Genomic DNA, 15,266 nt, shown 5'->3' with positions numbered 1-15,266 from the left:
ATCACTGCCATTATATATTTAAAAAAAATAAAAGTTCCCAGTATAAATCTCATAGTTTGTAGACGCTATAAATTCTCACAAAAACCAATATACACTTATTGGGATTTTTTTAACCAAAGACATGTAGCAGAATGCATTTGCCAACATTTTTGAAGGAATTTGTTTATATTGGATATGTTAACCACTTCAAAACTGGGCAATTTCACGCCTTTCCTGTCCACGCCAATTTTCAGATTTCAGGTAGAGCTTTCTTTTGATGGTATTTAATCACCACCTTTTTTTTCTCTTTGGGGGAAAAAAAAAAAAACAAAAAAAAAAAACAAAAAAAACACGCTTAGTTTCGGTTATAACATTTTGTAAATAAGCAATTTTTCTCCTTCACTGATGTGCGCGAAGGAGGCACTAATATGCAGCACTGGCATGAATCACTGATGGGGCTGCACTGATAATCATTGCATTATCTGTGTGCATCTCCCCACGGAGGAAAGTCGATTATCGTAATGCAGATAAGCGGTACCCATATACACAGTGAGCAGCTGTGATTGAAAACAGCTGATCACATGGTAAAGAACCCACGTCAGGCTCTTTACCACCATCGGGGCACATGCAGGGGCAGCAGTTCTGAAGGACGTTTTATTACATCCACTTAGAACAGGAAAACCACCACTGGGCCGACAATCTGCTAAAAGGTGGGCGGGAAGTGGTTAAAAGCAAAAAGGTAAAGTCAAGCTTTTTTCTTAAAAAATTTTCGGTGTTTAGTTTATATTGCAAAAAAAACAAAACCCGGTGATCAATTACCACCAAAAGAAAGCTATATTTGTGTGATAAAAAAAAAAAAAAAAAAAGATAAATTACATTTGGGTACAGCGTTGCATAAGCATGCAATTTCCAAAAAAGCGCAGCGCCAAACTTCAAAAAAAATGGCCGGGTCACGAAGGGGATAAAACCTTCTGGAGCTGAAGTGGTTAATATGAACAATATCCTGCAGAGAGAAAAATCTATCCCTCAGAGGGATCAAGAGAGTTTTCAGATCTCTTGTGCTATGAGGTCTTAGGCTCTGGTAAGTATATTTATGTGGTGGGGATTGGAGCACTGGGGCTTGAAAGGAGATTGATTTATATCTACAGGTTCACAAGAAGATGCACATGTCTGAAATCACTTTTGGACTTGCATACAGTGCATCTGGAAAGTATTCACCACGCTTCACTTTTTCCACATTTTGTTATGTTACAGCCGTATTCCAAAATGGAATTGATTATTTTCCTCAAAATTCTACAAACAATTCCCCATAATGACAACAGGAAAGACGTTTGTTCTCAAATTTAATTAAAAAAAAAAAAAAAAAACAAAGAAATCACATGTATTTACAGCCTTTGTTCAATACTTTGTTTAAGTTCCTTTTGCACCAATTACAGTCCTGAGTCTTTTTGAGTATGATGTTACAAGCTTGGCACACCTATTTTTGGGCAGTTACTCACATTCTTCTTTGTAGGACCTCTCAGGCTCCATCAAGTTGGATGTGGGGGTGTTGGTGAACAGCCATTCTCCGATCTCTCCAGAGATGTTCAAACAGGTTGAAGTCTGGGCTCTGGCTGGGTCACCCTCTTGGAACCTTCACCATAGTCTGAGGTCCAGAACGCAGTTTTCATCAAGGCTGTCTCCGTGCATTGCTGCATTCATCTTACCCTCAATCCAGTCTCCCAGTTCCTGTCGCTGAAAAACATCCCCACAGCATGATGCTGCCACCACGTGTCACTATAGGGATGGTATTGGCCAGGTGATGAGTGGTGCCTGGTTTCCTCCAGACATGACGCTTGCCATTCAGGCCAAAGAGTTACATTTTTGTTTTATCAGGCCAGAGAATTTTGTTTCTCATGGTCTGACAGTCCATCAGGTGCCTTTTGGCAAACTCCATATGTGCTGTCATGTGCCTTTTACTGAGGAATGGCTTCCGTCTGGCCACTACCATACAAGCCTGATTGGCGGAGTGTTGTTTTGGTTACTTCTCCCCCGATCACTGTTTGGCCAGGCGGTCCGCTGTAGGAAGAGTCCTCCTGGTGGTTTCAAACTTCTTCCATTTATGGATAATGGAGGCAACTGTGCTCATTGGGACCTTCAGTGCTGCAGAAATTTCTCTGTACCTCAATACAATCCTGTCTCGGTGGTCTACAAACAATTCCTTGGACTTAATAGCTTGGTTTGTGCTCTGACATGCGCTGTTAACTGTGGGACCTTACATAGGACCGGTGTTATGCCTTTTAAAATCATGTCCAATCAACTGAATTTACAACAGGTGGACTCCAATCAAGCTGTAGAAATATCAAGGATGATCAGTGGAAAGAGGATGCACCTGAGCTCAATTTTGTATGTCACGGCAAAGGCTGTGAATACTTCTGTACATGGGATTTTTTCGTTTTTTTATTTTTAATACATTTGCAAAGATTTCAAACGTCTTTTACATTGTCATTATGGGGTATTGTTTGTAATATTTTGAGGAAATCATGAATTTATAAGGCTGTAACCCAGGGGTCTTCAAACTACGGCCCTCCAGTTCAGGAACTACAATTCCCATCATGCCTAGTCATGTCTGAATGTCAGAGGTTTACAAAGCCTCATGGGATGTGTAGTTCCGCAACAGCTGGAGGGCCATAGTTTGAGGATCCCTGCTGTAACCTAACAAAAAACATGGAAAAAGTAAAGCGCTGTGAATAAGTTCTGGATGCACTGTAGATAGTAGTACATAGATGAACTACATTTAAGTAAAAGTTCAGCTTTAAGCATGGCTAAGTAATTGAACAAACCAAGACACACTTTGATGTTTCCAGTTTTTTTTTTTTAATCTTTTTTCATGTTTTATTAGCAGACTTCTGTGGCTGTATCTACCAAAAAGTAAAATAAAAAATAATAAAAACTTTTGACTGATATAATGTGCAGGATGTTGGAAAAAAAAAAAAAAAGACTGGGAAACAGTTTAAATTTCTCCTTTTTGTAATGCAAAGGGTGACGATATAAAAAGATGGCAGGGAGAAAGAGGAGAGGGCCGGAAGGAGGACTAATCCAGAGGATTGCTGGTAAATGAAGCCATTGATTTTTCTTTTTTCCCAGCCAGGGTAGGCTGCTGGCATGATGACCTAAACCCCCCTGCAGTGCTCTGCGTTTCAGCACTGTGTCTCCATAATGCTGTTTAATTCTGCATCTTGTATGTCAGAAGTAGCCGAAACGTGGGGTGGATTTAGCATGGCTGCTAACACAAAGTCCAGAGAGGGGGAGGGTATAAATAAAGAGAAAAAAGGGGTGAAACTCAAGAAATGAATTTATGGCAACATATTCGGGAAATGCGCACATTTTTCTCAGCCCTGCTGGGAATATGAGCCCAGGGTCTGCTTGCACTAAGGCACTCCAAACTAGCATTGTCCCAGCAGATAAACAGACCGTGCCAGCCTAAACTGGTCAGTCAGAGATCGTGAAGAGGAATGACTGGATTTGGGTGCTAGGAATTTATAAAATTGAGGAAGAAACTTCTAAAAAAAAAAAATATAATGTTTAAAAGGATTTTGGTTTCCTTGCATAACTCTCCCCCTTCCCCAATGTCATCCCCCCTTCCCACAATGCTCTTTTGCCCTCAACCCTCCCCCCCACAAAAGAAAAAAAAAAAAAAAAAGTCTTACACATCTTTAAGAAAACCCAGTTCCTGAGACTCACAGTACATTGCTCCATTTTACAACCCGCAGAGCACCACTTCTCTATTCCCTACAATGCTGTGACTGCCCCCAGTGTCAAACAAGAGTTCACGGTCCCCTTTACACCCCCCTCACTGCATCACATCATCCTTTGCAAGACCTAAAAAGGGACCAAGAGATTCTCTTTACAGGTTCTTCCGTGCTGGTCCCGAGGCCAGAGAGAAAGGGTCAAGAGGTGCCGGGAGAAGGTCAAAAATAGACATCAGGAGGAAATAGTGGAGAGGCCCCCAGAGGCGAAGGAGGGGAGGGGGAACAAGTCACAGGAAGTAGTCAGCGACAGGCTTCTTTGAGGGAATCCCTCTGGTCTCTTGTGGTGCAGCTTCAAAGATGATAAACTCCTTCTGGAGGTGTTCGTCCAGTTCAAGTATGGCAGCAACATTTCCACATCTAGGCAGGAGAGAGGCAGAGTTAGACAAACTAACATGACAAAGGGCAAAAAACACACATTAACCCTTAAAAAGGAGGCTCACCTATAACAGTAGTTTGGAGCCGACCACACAGTCAAGACTGTCTCGTTGAAATGCCACTTGTACCCTTCCATAACCAGCTGATGTGCCCGACAAATCATGTCTATGTTGTTGGCTGCATTGAACTGTGCTACGACGTCACTGCCGAATAGGTAACCAGCTCCTCGCGGGCTCACTCCCCATCCAGTGGTGTCTAGAAAGCAGAAGAGCATTATTATTATACACTGGGCCCATTTCACACAACGTTTACTATGTGGTGAAAAGTTTGCGCATCCCTGACCAACACACCTATCTAGCCAAAAATATAGGGACACCCCCTTCAACTCAGTGCAAGTGTTTCCAGTAAAGGGTACAATTCATGCTAAAGCATACGAAGGCTCGATTCACATTTCTGCCCGTGATTGCAGCACAATGCGCAACACGAGTTAGGGTGGCATTTATCCCTTAAATGGCACCCCAAACGAGAAGCAATCTGCCACGATTGGCTTTCAAAAAAAAAAAAAAAATTAGCTTGAAGCTATTTGTTTGAAAATAATCAGGAGTTTCTTTTTGGGCGATAAAAGGTGCATAGGGCAGCCCATTCAAGTGAATAGGCTGGCCCTATGAGTCAAGCAAAATAGAGTGCAAATTTCTCAAAAAAAAAAAAAACAACGTAAGGGGGGGGGGGGGTTTGCGTAACGCTTATCCCCACCACGTGATGATGTGCAGTGGGCATAAAAAAAAAAACAAAATGGAATTTTTGACTTACCATAAAATCAATTTCTCTGGCATTCACTGACAGACAGCTCCTGATCTTCATAAGCATTGGGTTATACTGCCCCCTACAGGAGTAGGACACTAGGCAGAAAAAGAATCTGGCTAAGCCTATGGCTAGTGCCATGTGGTATACTCCTCTCTCTGCTATAGGTACTCAGTTCAGTTACAAGCAGTGTCAGAAGAATTACAACTCCACAGAGGGGTGGGTGCTGTGACCGTCAATGAACATCAGAGAAATGGATTTTACAGTAAGACAAAAATCCCATTTTCTCTTTCCTTCATTAACGGACACAGCAGTGTTAAAAATGAAGGGTGGGAACAGCAAAAAAAATTCCCTAAGGCTAAATAGTAGCCAACCAGGAGACAGGAGCCCACCTGTAATACAACCTCGAAGAGGATCAGTCCTGCAAAACCTTGTGGCCAAAAGATGCATCTGCAGATGCCAACACTTATGTTTTATAAAACTTTGTGAAAGTGTGCACTGATGACCAGGTGGCAGCCTTGCAAACCTGCGTCACTGACACCTGATGGCGGAAGACCCAGGAGGCACTGAGTGCCGAGTAGAATGCACCCTAATGGGTAAAGGAGGAACCAGAATCACCATCTGTCTGATCCATATAGAAATGGTCGCAGAGGAAGCGGACAAGCCTTTGAGGCCTATCCGTAAGCACAAAATAGTGAGTCTGACTTCCTGAAAGACTCCATAGCTGCCAGGTACACGCTAATTGCCCAGACCACATCCAAGGCATGCAAGGCAATTTCATTTGGATGCTTAGGCCTGGGAGACAGGGAAGGCAACAATGATTTCATTCAAATGAAAATCCGAGACAACTTTTGAGTGGAGCAACAGACTGGGGCGAAGAACCACCTAATCTCTGAATCACCAGGTAAGGTGGACTGGATAATGCCGCCAGTTCTGACACCCTGTGCGCAGAGGTAATCGCCACCAAAAAGCCAACTTCAGAGACCGTGTAAGCAAGGGAATCGCACGAAGATTCTCAGGCTTCTGGAGGACCAAAAGCACCAAATTAAGGTCCCAAGGCGGCAATGGAGACTGCACTGGAGGAACTAAATGTCGGACACCCTGAAGAAAAGGTACGCATCAGGTAGTGTGTGGCCAAGGGTCGTTGGAAGAAGACTGCCAAAGCAGACACCTGGCCCTTAATGGTACTCAAGGCCAACTTCTGTTCAACCCCCCCGTTGAAGGAAGGTCAAGATCCGAGCCACCGAGAAGGATGAACCGCAAGAGACTTCACCACGCAATGTACGTCTTCAAGGTATGATGATAGATCTTCCTAGAAGTACATTTCCTAGCTTTTAAACCTCTATCCTTCTCCCACCCCCCCATCCGCGACTAAAGCAGGATGGAAGATTGGTCGTTGGGACAGCAGATCCTCCCTGAGAGGAAGCTTCCAAGGAATGTCGGCGACCAGCTGCACCAGATCGGCGTACCAAGTCTGATGAGGCCAGTCCGTAGCCACTAAGATGTCTAGAATCCTTTCTGCCTTGATCCTGGGTAGAAGTCTTGGCAGAAGCTTAAGAGGGAAGGCGTAAATCAGAGGATACTGACCCCATGGGGCCACCAGCGTGTCTGTAGCGTCCGCCAGAGGATCTCGTGACTGAGCCACAAACCTCTGCACCTTTGTTGAGCAAAGACTCCAACAGATCAACCTTGGGGATGCTCCACTGGAGACACAACTGATGAAACCCCTCGGGATGAAGGGACCACTCCCCTTGGTCCAACGCCTGCCGAGTGAGGTAGTCCACCTGCCAGTTTTCCACCTCGGAATGTGTATGGCAGAGAGGGCTGGAACGAACCGTTCTGCCCACATTAGAATGCCGGCTATCTCCAGAACACTTCTTGTGCCCCCCTAGTGATTGACATAAGCCACGGCATTAAACCCTTTAGTCTATTCTGCCATGGGGTACCTATCACAGCAGCCAGAGTGATCTATACAGATCTATAGATATTAGTCTGTCTATCATGTTGGAGCTTTGTATATTAGCCACGATTGTTGTATTTTCTTTAACCCATTGTGAAAAAAAATAAAAAAATTTGTATGATTTTATATAATTTGTTTACACTATATTTCTTTACTTTGACGTTACAATACAATTGGGCCAGTTAAGTCCCATATAGGGGGGACCTTTTCAAATTTGCATTATTAAAACCTAGCAAGCAGTTACGAATTATAAATGACTAATATATTGCACATAAATTTCCAAAACAAGGGGCAAAAAAGGGTCTGCGCAACACGACAATAAGGCTGCAGCACACTTACCTTCTGGATCAGACCACAGAAGGTCACACATGGGCCCATCATGAGGGACTTCCTGTTTGCGGTCTATGGTTCGGATCTGGTCCAGAGTCTGTATAGAGGGCGACAATCCACCATGCACACAGAAAATCTGTGGGAAGAAAGATCAAAGAATTATTTTAAGATGAAAGGAAAAAAAAAAAAGGCTCGACAAATCCAAAGTGGATGAGCAGCCAGTGAGGATGGAGAACCAATAAGGCACTACGGACGAGTGTACAAGAGGGTAATCTAGGTACATTTGTAACTAAAGCAGGAAATCCTAACCATCAGGTGGTTTACCATTCATCAAGTATCTGAAAAAAGCAGAGAAAGCGGAAATTTTTTTCCTCACCTTTCCATCAATGATGGCAGACAGGCTGAGATAGTCGAAGATTTCTGTGCAGTACCGCCAAACAGTCACTGAGCCATATTTGCGCAAACACTCATCATAGAAGCCGTACACTTGAGTAATCTGTCGACTTTCGTGGTTGCCACGAATCAGTGTGATCCTATCTGGGTAGCGGACCTGCAATTTTACAATGGATAAGACATTCAGCTATATATAGTCCTCAAATTATTTAAAAAAGGCTTTAACTTCACATGCTTGTCCCATCTGCATCTAGTGTTTGGCGGAAAATTTCATTGCTTTGCAAAATTACTCCCCCCCCTCTCCATTGTATGCCTCACTTTCTATTGAAGGACACTGCATTAGGCAAACTTCCCGTTTACAGAGCTAGTCATCGACTATTTGACACGCCCCTGGGCTTCAGGTGGAGTCAATGACAGCTACCATTTCCTATGTGGTACGCACAACTTACACGGAGCCAGTTTCACCTTGATGAAAAATCTCGCTTTAGGGTGTCCTTCCATCCGAAAAAATTTACTTTTCTGGCATAGAAGAGTATCTGTTGCTTAGCGTGTGTGCATGCCCTGTGGCGATCACATGCATCCTCTCAAAAACACAAACGCACACCTCTCTAGCAATATACACCAATCTGAGCATGTTCAGAGTGACTCCAAGGCTCTGTCCTTTAAATCAGTGGTCCTCAACTCCGGTCCTCAGGGCCCACTAACAGGCCAGATTTTAAGTATTACCTTGGGGAGATGCAGACTAGAGTACTGCAATCACTGAGCAGCAAATGATATCACCTGGGATCTATTTCAGTTATCTTGCAAACCTGGCCTGTTAGTGGGCCCTGTAGGCCAGGGTTGAGGACCACTGCTTTAAATGGACTGGGCACAGTAAAAGACTGGGAGGATCGGAAAATACAGGATCAAACAGTTTACACAATGCAGAAGATTAACCCCTTAGGTTCCACAGTGAGTATAACAAGCATGCTTTCTGCATATATAGACTGATTTTACTGTTGTAGGTTTAGTAACACTTTAAAGGAAAGAAATTTGCACCCCAACTGGGGAGAGGTCTAAAATTATGTAACAGATGTAACGTTTCTTCTGTGTTTTAAGTGGTGCATGAAACATGAAAGTACCTGCGGTATTCTTTAAACTTGATCCCAGAGAACCCTTATAGCAGGGATATGCAAACTGTGGCCCTCCAGCTGTTACAGAACTACAAGTCCCATGAGGCATAGCAAGACTGACAGCCACAAGCATGACACCCAGAGGCATGATGGGACTTGTAGTTTTGCAACAGCTGGAGGGCCACAGTTTTCATATCCCTGCCCTATAGGATCCTAGGCCCAATAAAAAATAACTTAAGTGATAGTGTTTTTTTTCTTAAAAATAACGTACATGTTATACTTACCTGCCCTGTGCAGTGGTTTTGCACAGAGCAGCCTAGTTCTTCCTCTTTTCAGGTCCCTCTTGTGTTTCTGGCCCCTCCATAACATTGAGTGCCCCCACAGCAAAAAACTTGCAATGGGGGCACCCGAGCCACAGCTCCCTGTATGCATTCAGACACAAAGCAGCGGCCCGGCCCCTGGGCTGACTGACTGCAGCCTTATGCCGATAGCGCCACACGGCTATTTCAGCCAATGAGGAGGGGAGACCGGGGCAGCAGAGACACTCCTGCATCATCACTGGATCTAGATGGACCTCCAGTAAGCATTAGGGGGGCTTCTGCACACAGAAGGCTTTTTATCTTAAATGCACAAAATGCATTGATAAAAAAAAAAAAAACCTTCTGCATTTACAACCATCTTACCATTTTTTTGCCAAGTTTAAGCCCCCCCTCCCTTACCAAGCATCAAAAGCAAGGAGAAAACAGAAGTATTTTATACAAAACACAGTTTTTTATTTTTTTACATTTTGTTACCTTCAGTGCTAGGAGGAGGAGGAATGTTTCAACACTATAAAAGCCACGGTCCACAAAGTCTCCCATGAAAAGATAATTGGTTTCTGGAACATCTCCCCCAACCTGAAAGAAATAAATATATTTGTATTTTTAATGTTTACTTGCAGGGGTTAAAATTGGTGTATTAGGATGATCAGTTGTCCTAGGAATAAATTACAGACTCTTAATAGGTAGGCGGTTTGTGGCATGCCTGAAATAAAACTAAAATCAGATGCAGAAACCAGCAATCATATCAGTTCTTGGTGTGGTGCAGGGAAAGCATGGTCACAGAGGTTGGGTGTTGTGTGGCCCTAGAGCAGAGAAAATGTAACCTGAGATCTTGGCATGGATCCCTTTAGAATGGTAGCCACCATAGCTATAATTGAGGGTAATCTCTTTTAGGTTACCCAGAGTAGGGTGTGGCATATATAGGGTAAGCATGTCCAGAAGGTGTTACGTAGCAACTGTTACAAAGTTCGTGCTAAAAGGATGGCGTGTACGAGTACCTTTAGGGCTTTGATTTCAGAGTACTAGAAGTTCTTCCTGCTTATGTTTCCATGCAGACAGGCTGGGCGAGAGCTAGGTCATGTGACAGCTGTATATCGATTAGAAAATAGAATTGCATTTTTGACTTACCGTAAAATCCATTTCTCCGATGTTCATTGACGGACACAGCTCCTGTCATTGACCATTGGGTTACACTGCCCCCTACAAGAGGACGACGCTAGCCAGAAAAAAATTCTTGTTACACCCATGGGCAGTCCCAGGGGTATACTCCCTCATAATTCTGACGCTGCTTGTAAGAAAAAAACAGAGGGGTGGGTGCAGTGATAGTCAATGAAGAGCAGAGAAATGGATTTTATGGCAAGTCAAGAAAGCCATTTTCTCTTTTGTTCATTGATGGACACAACCCCTGTCATTGACTATTGGGACGTTCCAAAGCAGTGTCAAAACATGAGGGGTGGGAAAACAGCAAAAAAAATTCCCAGGGCCAAACAGTAGCCAACCAGGCGACAAGGGCTCAACCAAAAACTGGTGCCCACCTGAAAAAACAATACACCCTCAAAAGAGGATCAGGTCCTGGTAAAACAGAAGCCTGCAAAACCTTGTGGCCAAAGGAAGCATCCACAGATGCCAACACATCCACTTTATAAAACTTTGTAAAACTGCACCGACGACCAGGTGGCCGCCTTGCAAACCTGCTTCACCGACGCTTGATAGAAGGCCCAGGGAGGCACTAGCTCCCTAGTAGAGTGCGCCTTGACAGGGAAAGGAGGAACCTGACCCCTGATGGAATAGGCCTGAACCACCTGTCTGATCCATCTGGAAATGGTCGCAGAGGAAGCGGACAACCCTTTGTGAGGTCCATCCGTGAGCACAAATAGAGAGTCTGACTTCCTGAAAGACTCCGTAACTGCCAGGTACACCCTAATTGACCGGACCACATCCAAGGCAATTTCCTTTGGATGTCAAGTCCTGGGACAAAGAAGACAACACAAGGTCTTCATTCAAATGAAAGTCAGAGACCACATTAGGAAGGAATAATGGACAGTGGCGAAGCACCACCTTATCCTTGTGAATCACCAAATAAAGGTGAACAGGATAATGCTGCCAGTTTCGACACCCTGCGTGCAGAAGTGATAGCCACCAAAAAGACCACTTTCTGGGACAGCGTAAGCAGGGGAATCTCCCAAGATGGCTTCTGTAGAGCTGAACCAAACCAAATTAAGATCCCAAGACAGCAACGGAGCCCGCACTGGAGAAGCCAAATGTCGGACACCCTGAAGAAAAGTATGCATCAGGGAGTGTGGCCAAAAAGGCCATTGGAAAAAGACCGCTAATGCTGATACCTGGCCCTTGATGGTACTCAAGGTCAAGTTCTGTTCAACCCCCCCGTTAAGATCCGAGCCACAGAGAGGAGCGAGGATGAACCCCCAAGAGACTCACCATGCAATGTACGTCTTCCACATACAATGGTAGATCTTCCTAGAAGTAGATTTCCTACCTTTTAAAACATGGGAATCACCGACTCAGACAAACCTCTATCCTTTAAGCACCTGGCATTCAACAGCCAAACCATCAAAGCCAGCGACTAAAGCAGGATGGAAGATCGCTTCCTTGGGACAGCAGATCCTCCCTGAGAGAAATCTTCCAAGGAACGTCGGCGACCAGCCACACTAGATCAGCGTACCAGGCCCAGCAAGGCCAGTCCATGACCAGAATCCCTTCTACCTTGATGCTGCGAAGGAGTCTGGGCAGACGCTTGAGAGGGAAGGTGTAAAATCAGACAACATTGACCCCACGGGGCCACCAGCGCATCTGTCAGAGGATCCCTTGACCGCGCCACAAACCCCAGCACCTGTTAAGCTGAGACACCAACAGGGCCACCTTGGGGGTGCCCCACCAGAGACACAGCTGGAGAAACCCCTCCAGATGAAGGGACCACTCCCTTTGGTCCAACGCCTGCGGACTGAGGTAACCCGCATGCCAATTTTCCACCCCGGGAATGTGTACAGCAGGGAGGGCTTGAACGAACCGTTCTGCCCACCTTAGAATGCCGGCTACCTCCAGAGCCATGGCATTGTCCGATTGAATACGCACTGGGCATCCCTGAAGATAATCTGTCCAATGATCCAGACACAATCTGATCACTCGGAGCTCCAAGACCTTGATCGGTAGTCTGGACTCTCCCAGTGTCAGTCTCAGTCCTTGGCTGAGCAGAATGCTTGCCAAGGACACCTCTCCAGCTAGACAGGCTGGCATCCGGGGTAACCACTGTCCAATACAAGGGGAGGAAGGATTTTCCTAGCCGAAGCTCCAGAAAATGAAGCCACTATATCAGGGACTCCTTTGTTCCGACTCAGCCAAATCTGATTGTCCAGAGACTTCGGAGTCTAGTCCCATTTGGTCAGAATCTCCCTTTGCAGGGACCTCATATGAAACTGTGCAAACAGAACCAACTCGATGGTCCAGCATCGGCATGCAAGTACAGAGGGATGACAATTTGTTGGACAACAGAAGACGAATTGCAGCCTGCAATTTCTGGCGTTTGTCCAGAGGAAGGAGCACTCTGGCTACGGCAGAGTCCAGAGTCAGGCCCAATTTGTCCAGCTTCGTGGACAGAACCAGGGAAGACTTCTGAAAATTCAGAACCCAGCTGAACTCAGGCAGAGTTCGTATGGTGATCTCCAGGTCCTTTACCAGAGCAGAGGGAGACTGTCCAAGTAGCCCAGTACCGCGATCCCTCTTTGGCATAGCAAGGCTAGCACCAGAGCCAACACTTTTGTGAAGACCTGAGGAGCAGGGGCGAGACCAAAGGGTAAACGCCACAAACTTGTAATGCTCCTCTCCCACAGCAAAGCTGAGAAAATGCTGGTGACTGGCACATATTGAAATGTGAAGATGGGCATTCTTGATATCTAGAGGTGAGGAATTCCCCCTGGAGCAGGGATGCCACCACCGTTCGAATGGACTCCATTCTGAACTTTTGTACTCGCACGAAGCAGTTTAGTGCCTTGAGGTCCAGGATTGGACGCACTTTGCCTTCCTTCCTAGGGACTGAACAGGTTTGAGTAAAAACCCTGAAATATTCTGAAGTCTTAACCGGGACAATCACCCCTTGAAGGAACAGGTCTTGTACCACCCCAAACAGACCCTGTAACCGGTCTGTGGACAGGCACAGGTTGGAAGGAAAAAACCTTGCCGGGGGACCAGAGCGAAACTCTGATCTTGTAGCCGGACCAAATGACTGTGTACCCACTTGTCTTGCAACGGAGAAGTCCACGGGTCCAGAAACACACAAAGACGTCCCCCCATCCTCGGAACCTTGTCCACAGGTCTGGAGAAGCACGCTCTCGGCTTGCCAGACCAGGTTCGTTTGGATCCTCCAGGAGGTCCTGAGAGGCTTCGAGCCATGGTCAGGCACTGAGGGATGAAAAAAACTTCCTATGAGCCGAGAAGGAGGGCCCAAGTCTACGAACAGGTTCCTTGCCCTTAGTAGCTTGCAAAAAAAAAAAAAAAAAGGGTACCTTTTACCCACTGCAAGACCTTTAATGATGTCATTCAGGGTAGCTCCAGACAGACTCTTTCGAAAGTGAAGATCAGTCAAGGCCTTTTTAGAAGTCTGGTCCACAGACCAGCATTTGAGCCAAAAGACATGCCAAAGGACCATCGCCAAATCAGAGGCGAGCCATACCCAAAGAGGCGACACAAACTGCAGCCCCTGGATCAGCTGATCCGCCAGCTCAGCAAAGGCAGACGGGAGTGGTTCTCCCTTTAGGTCACGGTGTAGGAGCTTAGCCCACTTGGTCAAAGTTTGCGACACTAGGGCAATGGTAAATACTGGCCTCATTGCCAAACCATCTAAGGTGTACATAATGCGGGCCACAGCCTCTGCCTTTCGGTCAGCTGGATCCTTCAAGGCCGGGGACTCTTCCACCAGAATCATGTTTGCCTTGTTTAATATGGAAACCAAGAGGGTCCACCGCTGGTGGCACAGTCCACTTCTTAAGAAGGGACTCCTCATAAGGCAACGTCTAGTAAAGCGCTTAGGAACCCCACGGGGACGCTTTGGTCGTCCCCACTTAGCGAAATTCTGTCAAAATAGGCAGGGAAAGGAAACCCCTTTCCCACTCTGGATGGCTTGTGAGTGCCAAAGGGTACCTACGCCTCCATCGCAGCTTCAGCTGTGTCCTCCATCTTCAGGGTCTCACGCACAGATACGATCAGTGCATATACCAGCGCCTTTTTGTGCATGGTGGCAGATGTGGAGGCATCATCCTATCATAGGATTCCAGGCGTTTGACTACAGACCCAGAAGGTCCACAGCGGCCAAATCAGATTCAGGATCTGATGAGACAGATGAGGCAGGGGGCTCTTTTTGGAGGGCTCGGAGGGCCCCGCAGCTTTAGAGGGTGATCAGGTGGGGAAACGTGCGCCTAAGACTCCATGAGTCAGCAGGGGGGACCGCACACAAAAAAAAAAAAAAAAAAGTGTAACACACTAAGTGACAACCCACACACGCTGGCAGCACCACCCAGTCGCCAAGCACAGGGCACAGAGCGATCCTCAGAGGGAGAAGACCCCACCAGAATCACCACCCGCCGACACAGGCACCTGTAGGAGCCCCCACCAGGTACAAAGCCCCACATCCGCAGTGTACTTTAACTCGCAGGGCTAGGTCGCGGCTGACCTAGCCTTGAGCTGAGGCCTGCGCGCACTAGCTGGCCAGACTGGGGTGACCACTGGATCTAGATTATCCAGCCCGTCGCACAGTCTGGCAGTTGATTGTAGATCTCACAGGAAAAATCCAGGAGGAAAACATTTTCTATCTAAAAAATATTGCAAGGACCAAAGATCCCAGCAAGGAACTAGGTCCTTTCTCCTGACTAGGCAGAAAAAAAACTGAGTGACTATAGCAGAGAGGAGTATACCCCATGCTCATGGGTCTAGCCAGAATTGAATAGTGTCCTACTCCTTAAGGGGGCAGTGTAACCCAATGGTCAAGAATGACAAGAGCGGTGTCCGTCAATGAACGAAAGAGAAAAGGTACTTTTGTAGAGTGGAGGCTTGAGTGAGTTTTTTTTTGTGTTAAAATGGTTACAGGGCCGTCATTCAAATACTGTACAAAAATAGAAGAAAATGTAAGTTAAACTTTTTAGTATCACCTTAAACCTAGAGTGAATTCTTCTGAGGTCCATCACCTTAGGACACT

General features: G+C 45.9%; 1 protein-coding gene across 3 annotated transcripts in view; it reads right to left on the bottom strand.

Annotated features, from left to right (window-relative positions):
* Window positions 1-2,942: 2,942 nt before the first annotated feature.
* The window catches only part of PPP4C (protein phosphatase 4 catalytic subunit), a 70,364-nt gene continuing 58,040 nt past the window's right edge, over window positions 2,943-15,266 (bottom strand). For all 3 annotated transcript variants that reach the window (XM_082261167.1, XM_082261166.1, XM_082261165.1), the window contains exons 5-9: window positions 9,536-9,637; window positions 7,613-7,786; window positions 7,246-7,372; window positions 4,211-4,400; window positions 2,943-4,127 (exon numbers count right to left, since the gene is read on the bottom strand). In XM_082261167.1, the coding sequence (XP_082117293.1) occupies window positions 3,998-4,127; window positions 4,211-4,400; window positions 7,246-7,372; window positions 7,613-7,786; window positions 9,536-9,637 (723 nt within the window). In that variant the 3' untranslated portion in view covers window positions 2,943-3,997. The remainder of the gene's footprint in view (window positions 4,128-4,210; window positions 4,401-7,245; window positions 7,373-7,612; window positions 7,787-9,535; window positions 9,638-15,266) is intronic.

This window comes from Pelophylax lessonae, assembly GCF_965119305.1.
Source record: "Pelophylax lessonae genome assembly, chromosome: 6".
Lineage (NCBI taxonomy): Eukaryota > Metazoa > Chordata > Amphibia > Anura > Ranidae > Pelophylax > Pelophylax lessonae.
The sequence above is the reverse complement of the archived record's forward strand: the minus strand, read 5'-3'. Positions and strand labels throughout refer to the sequence as shown.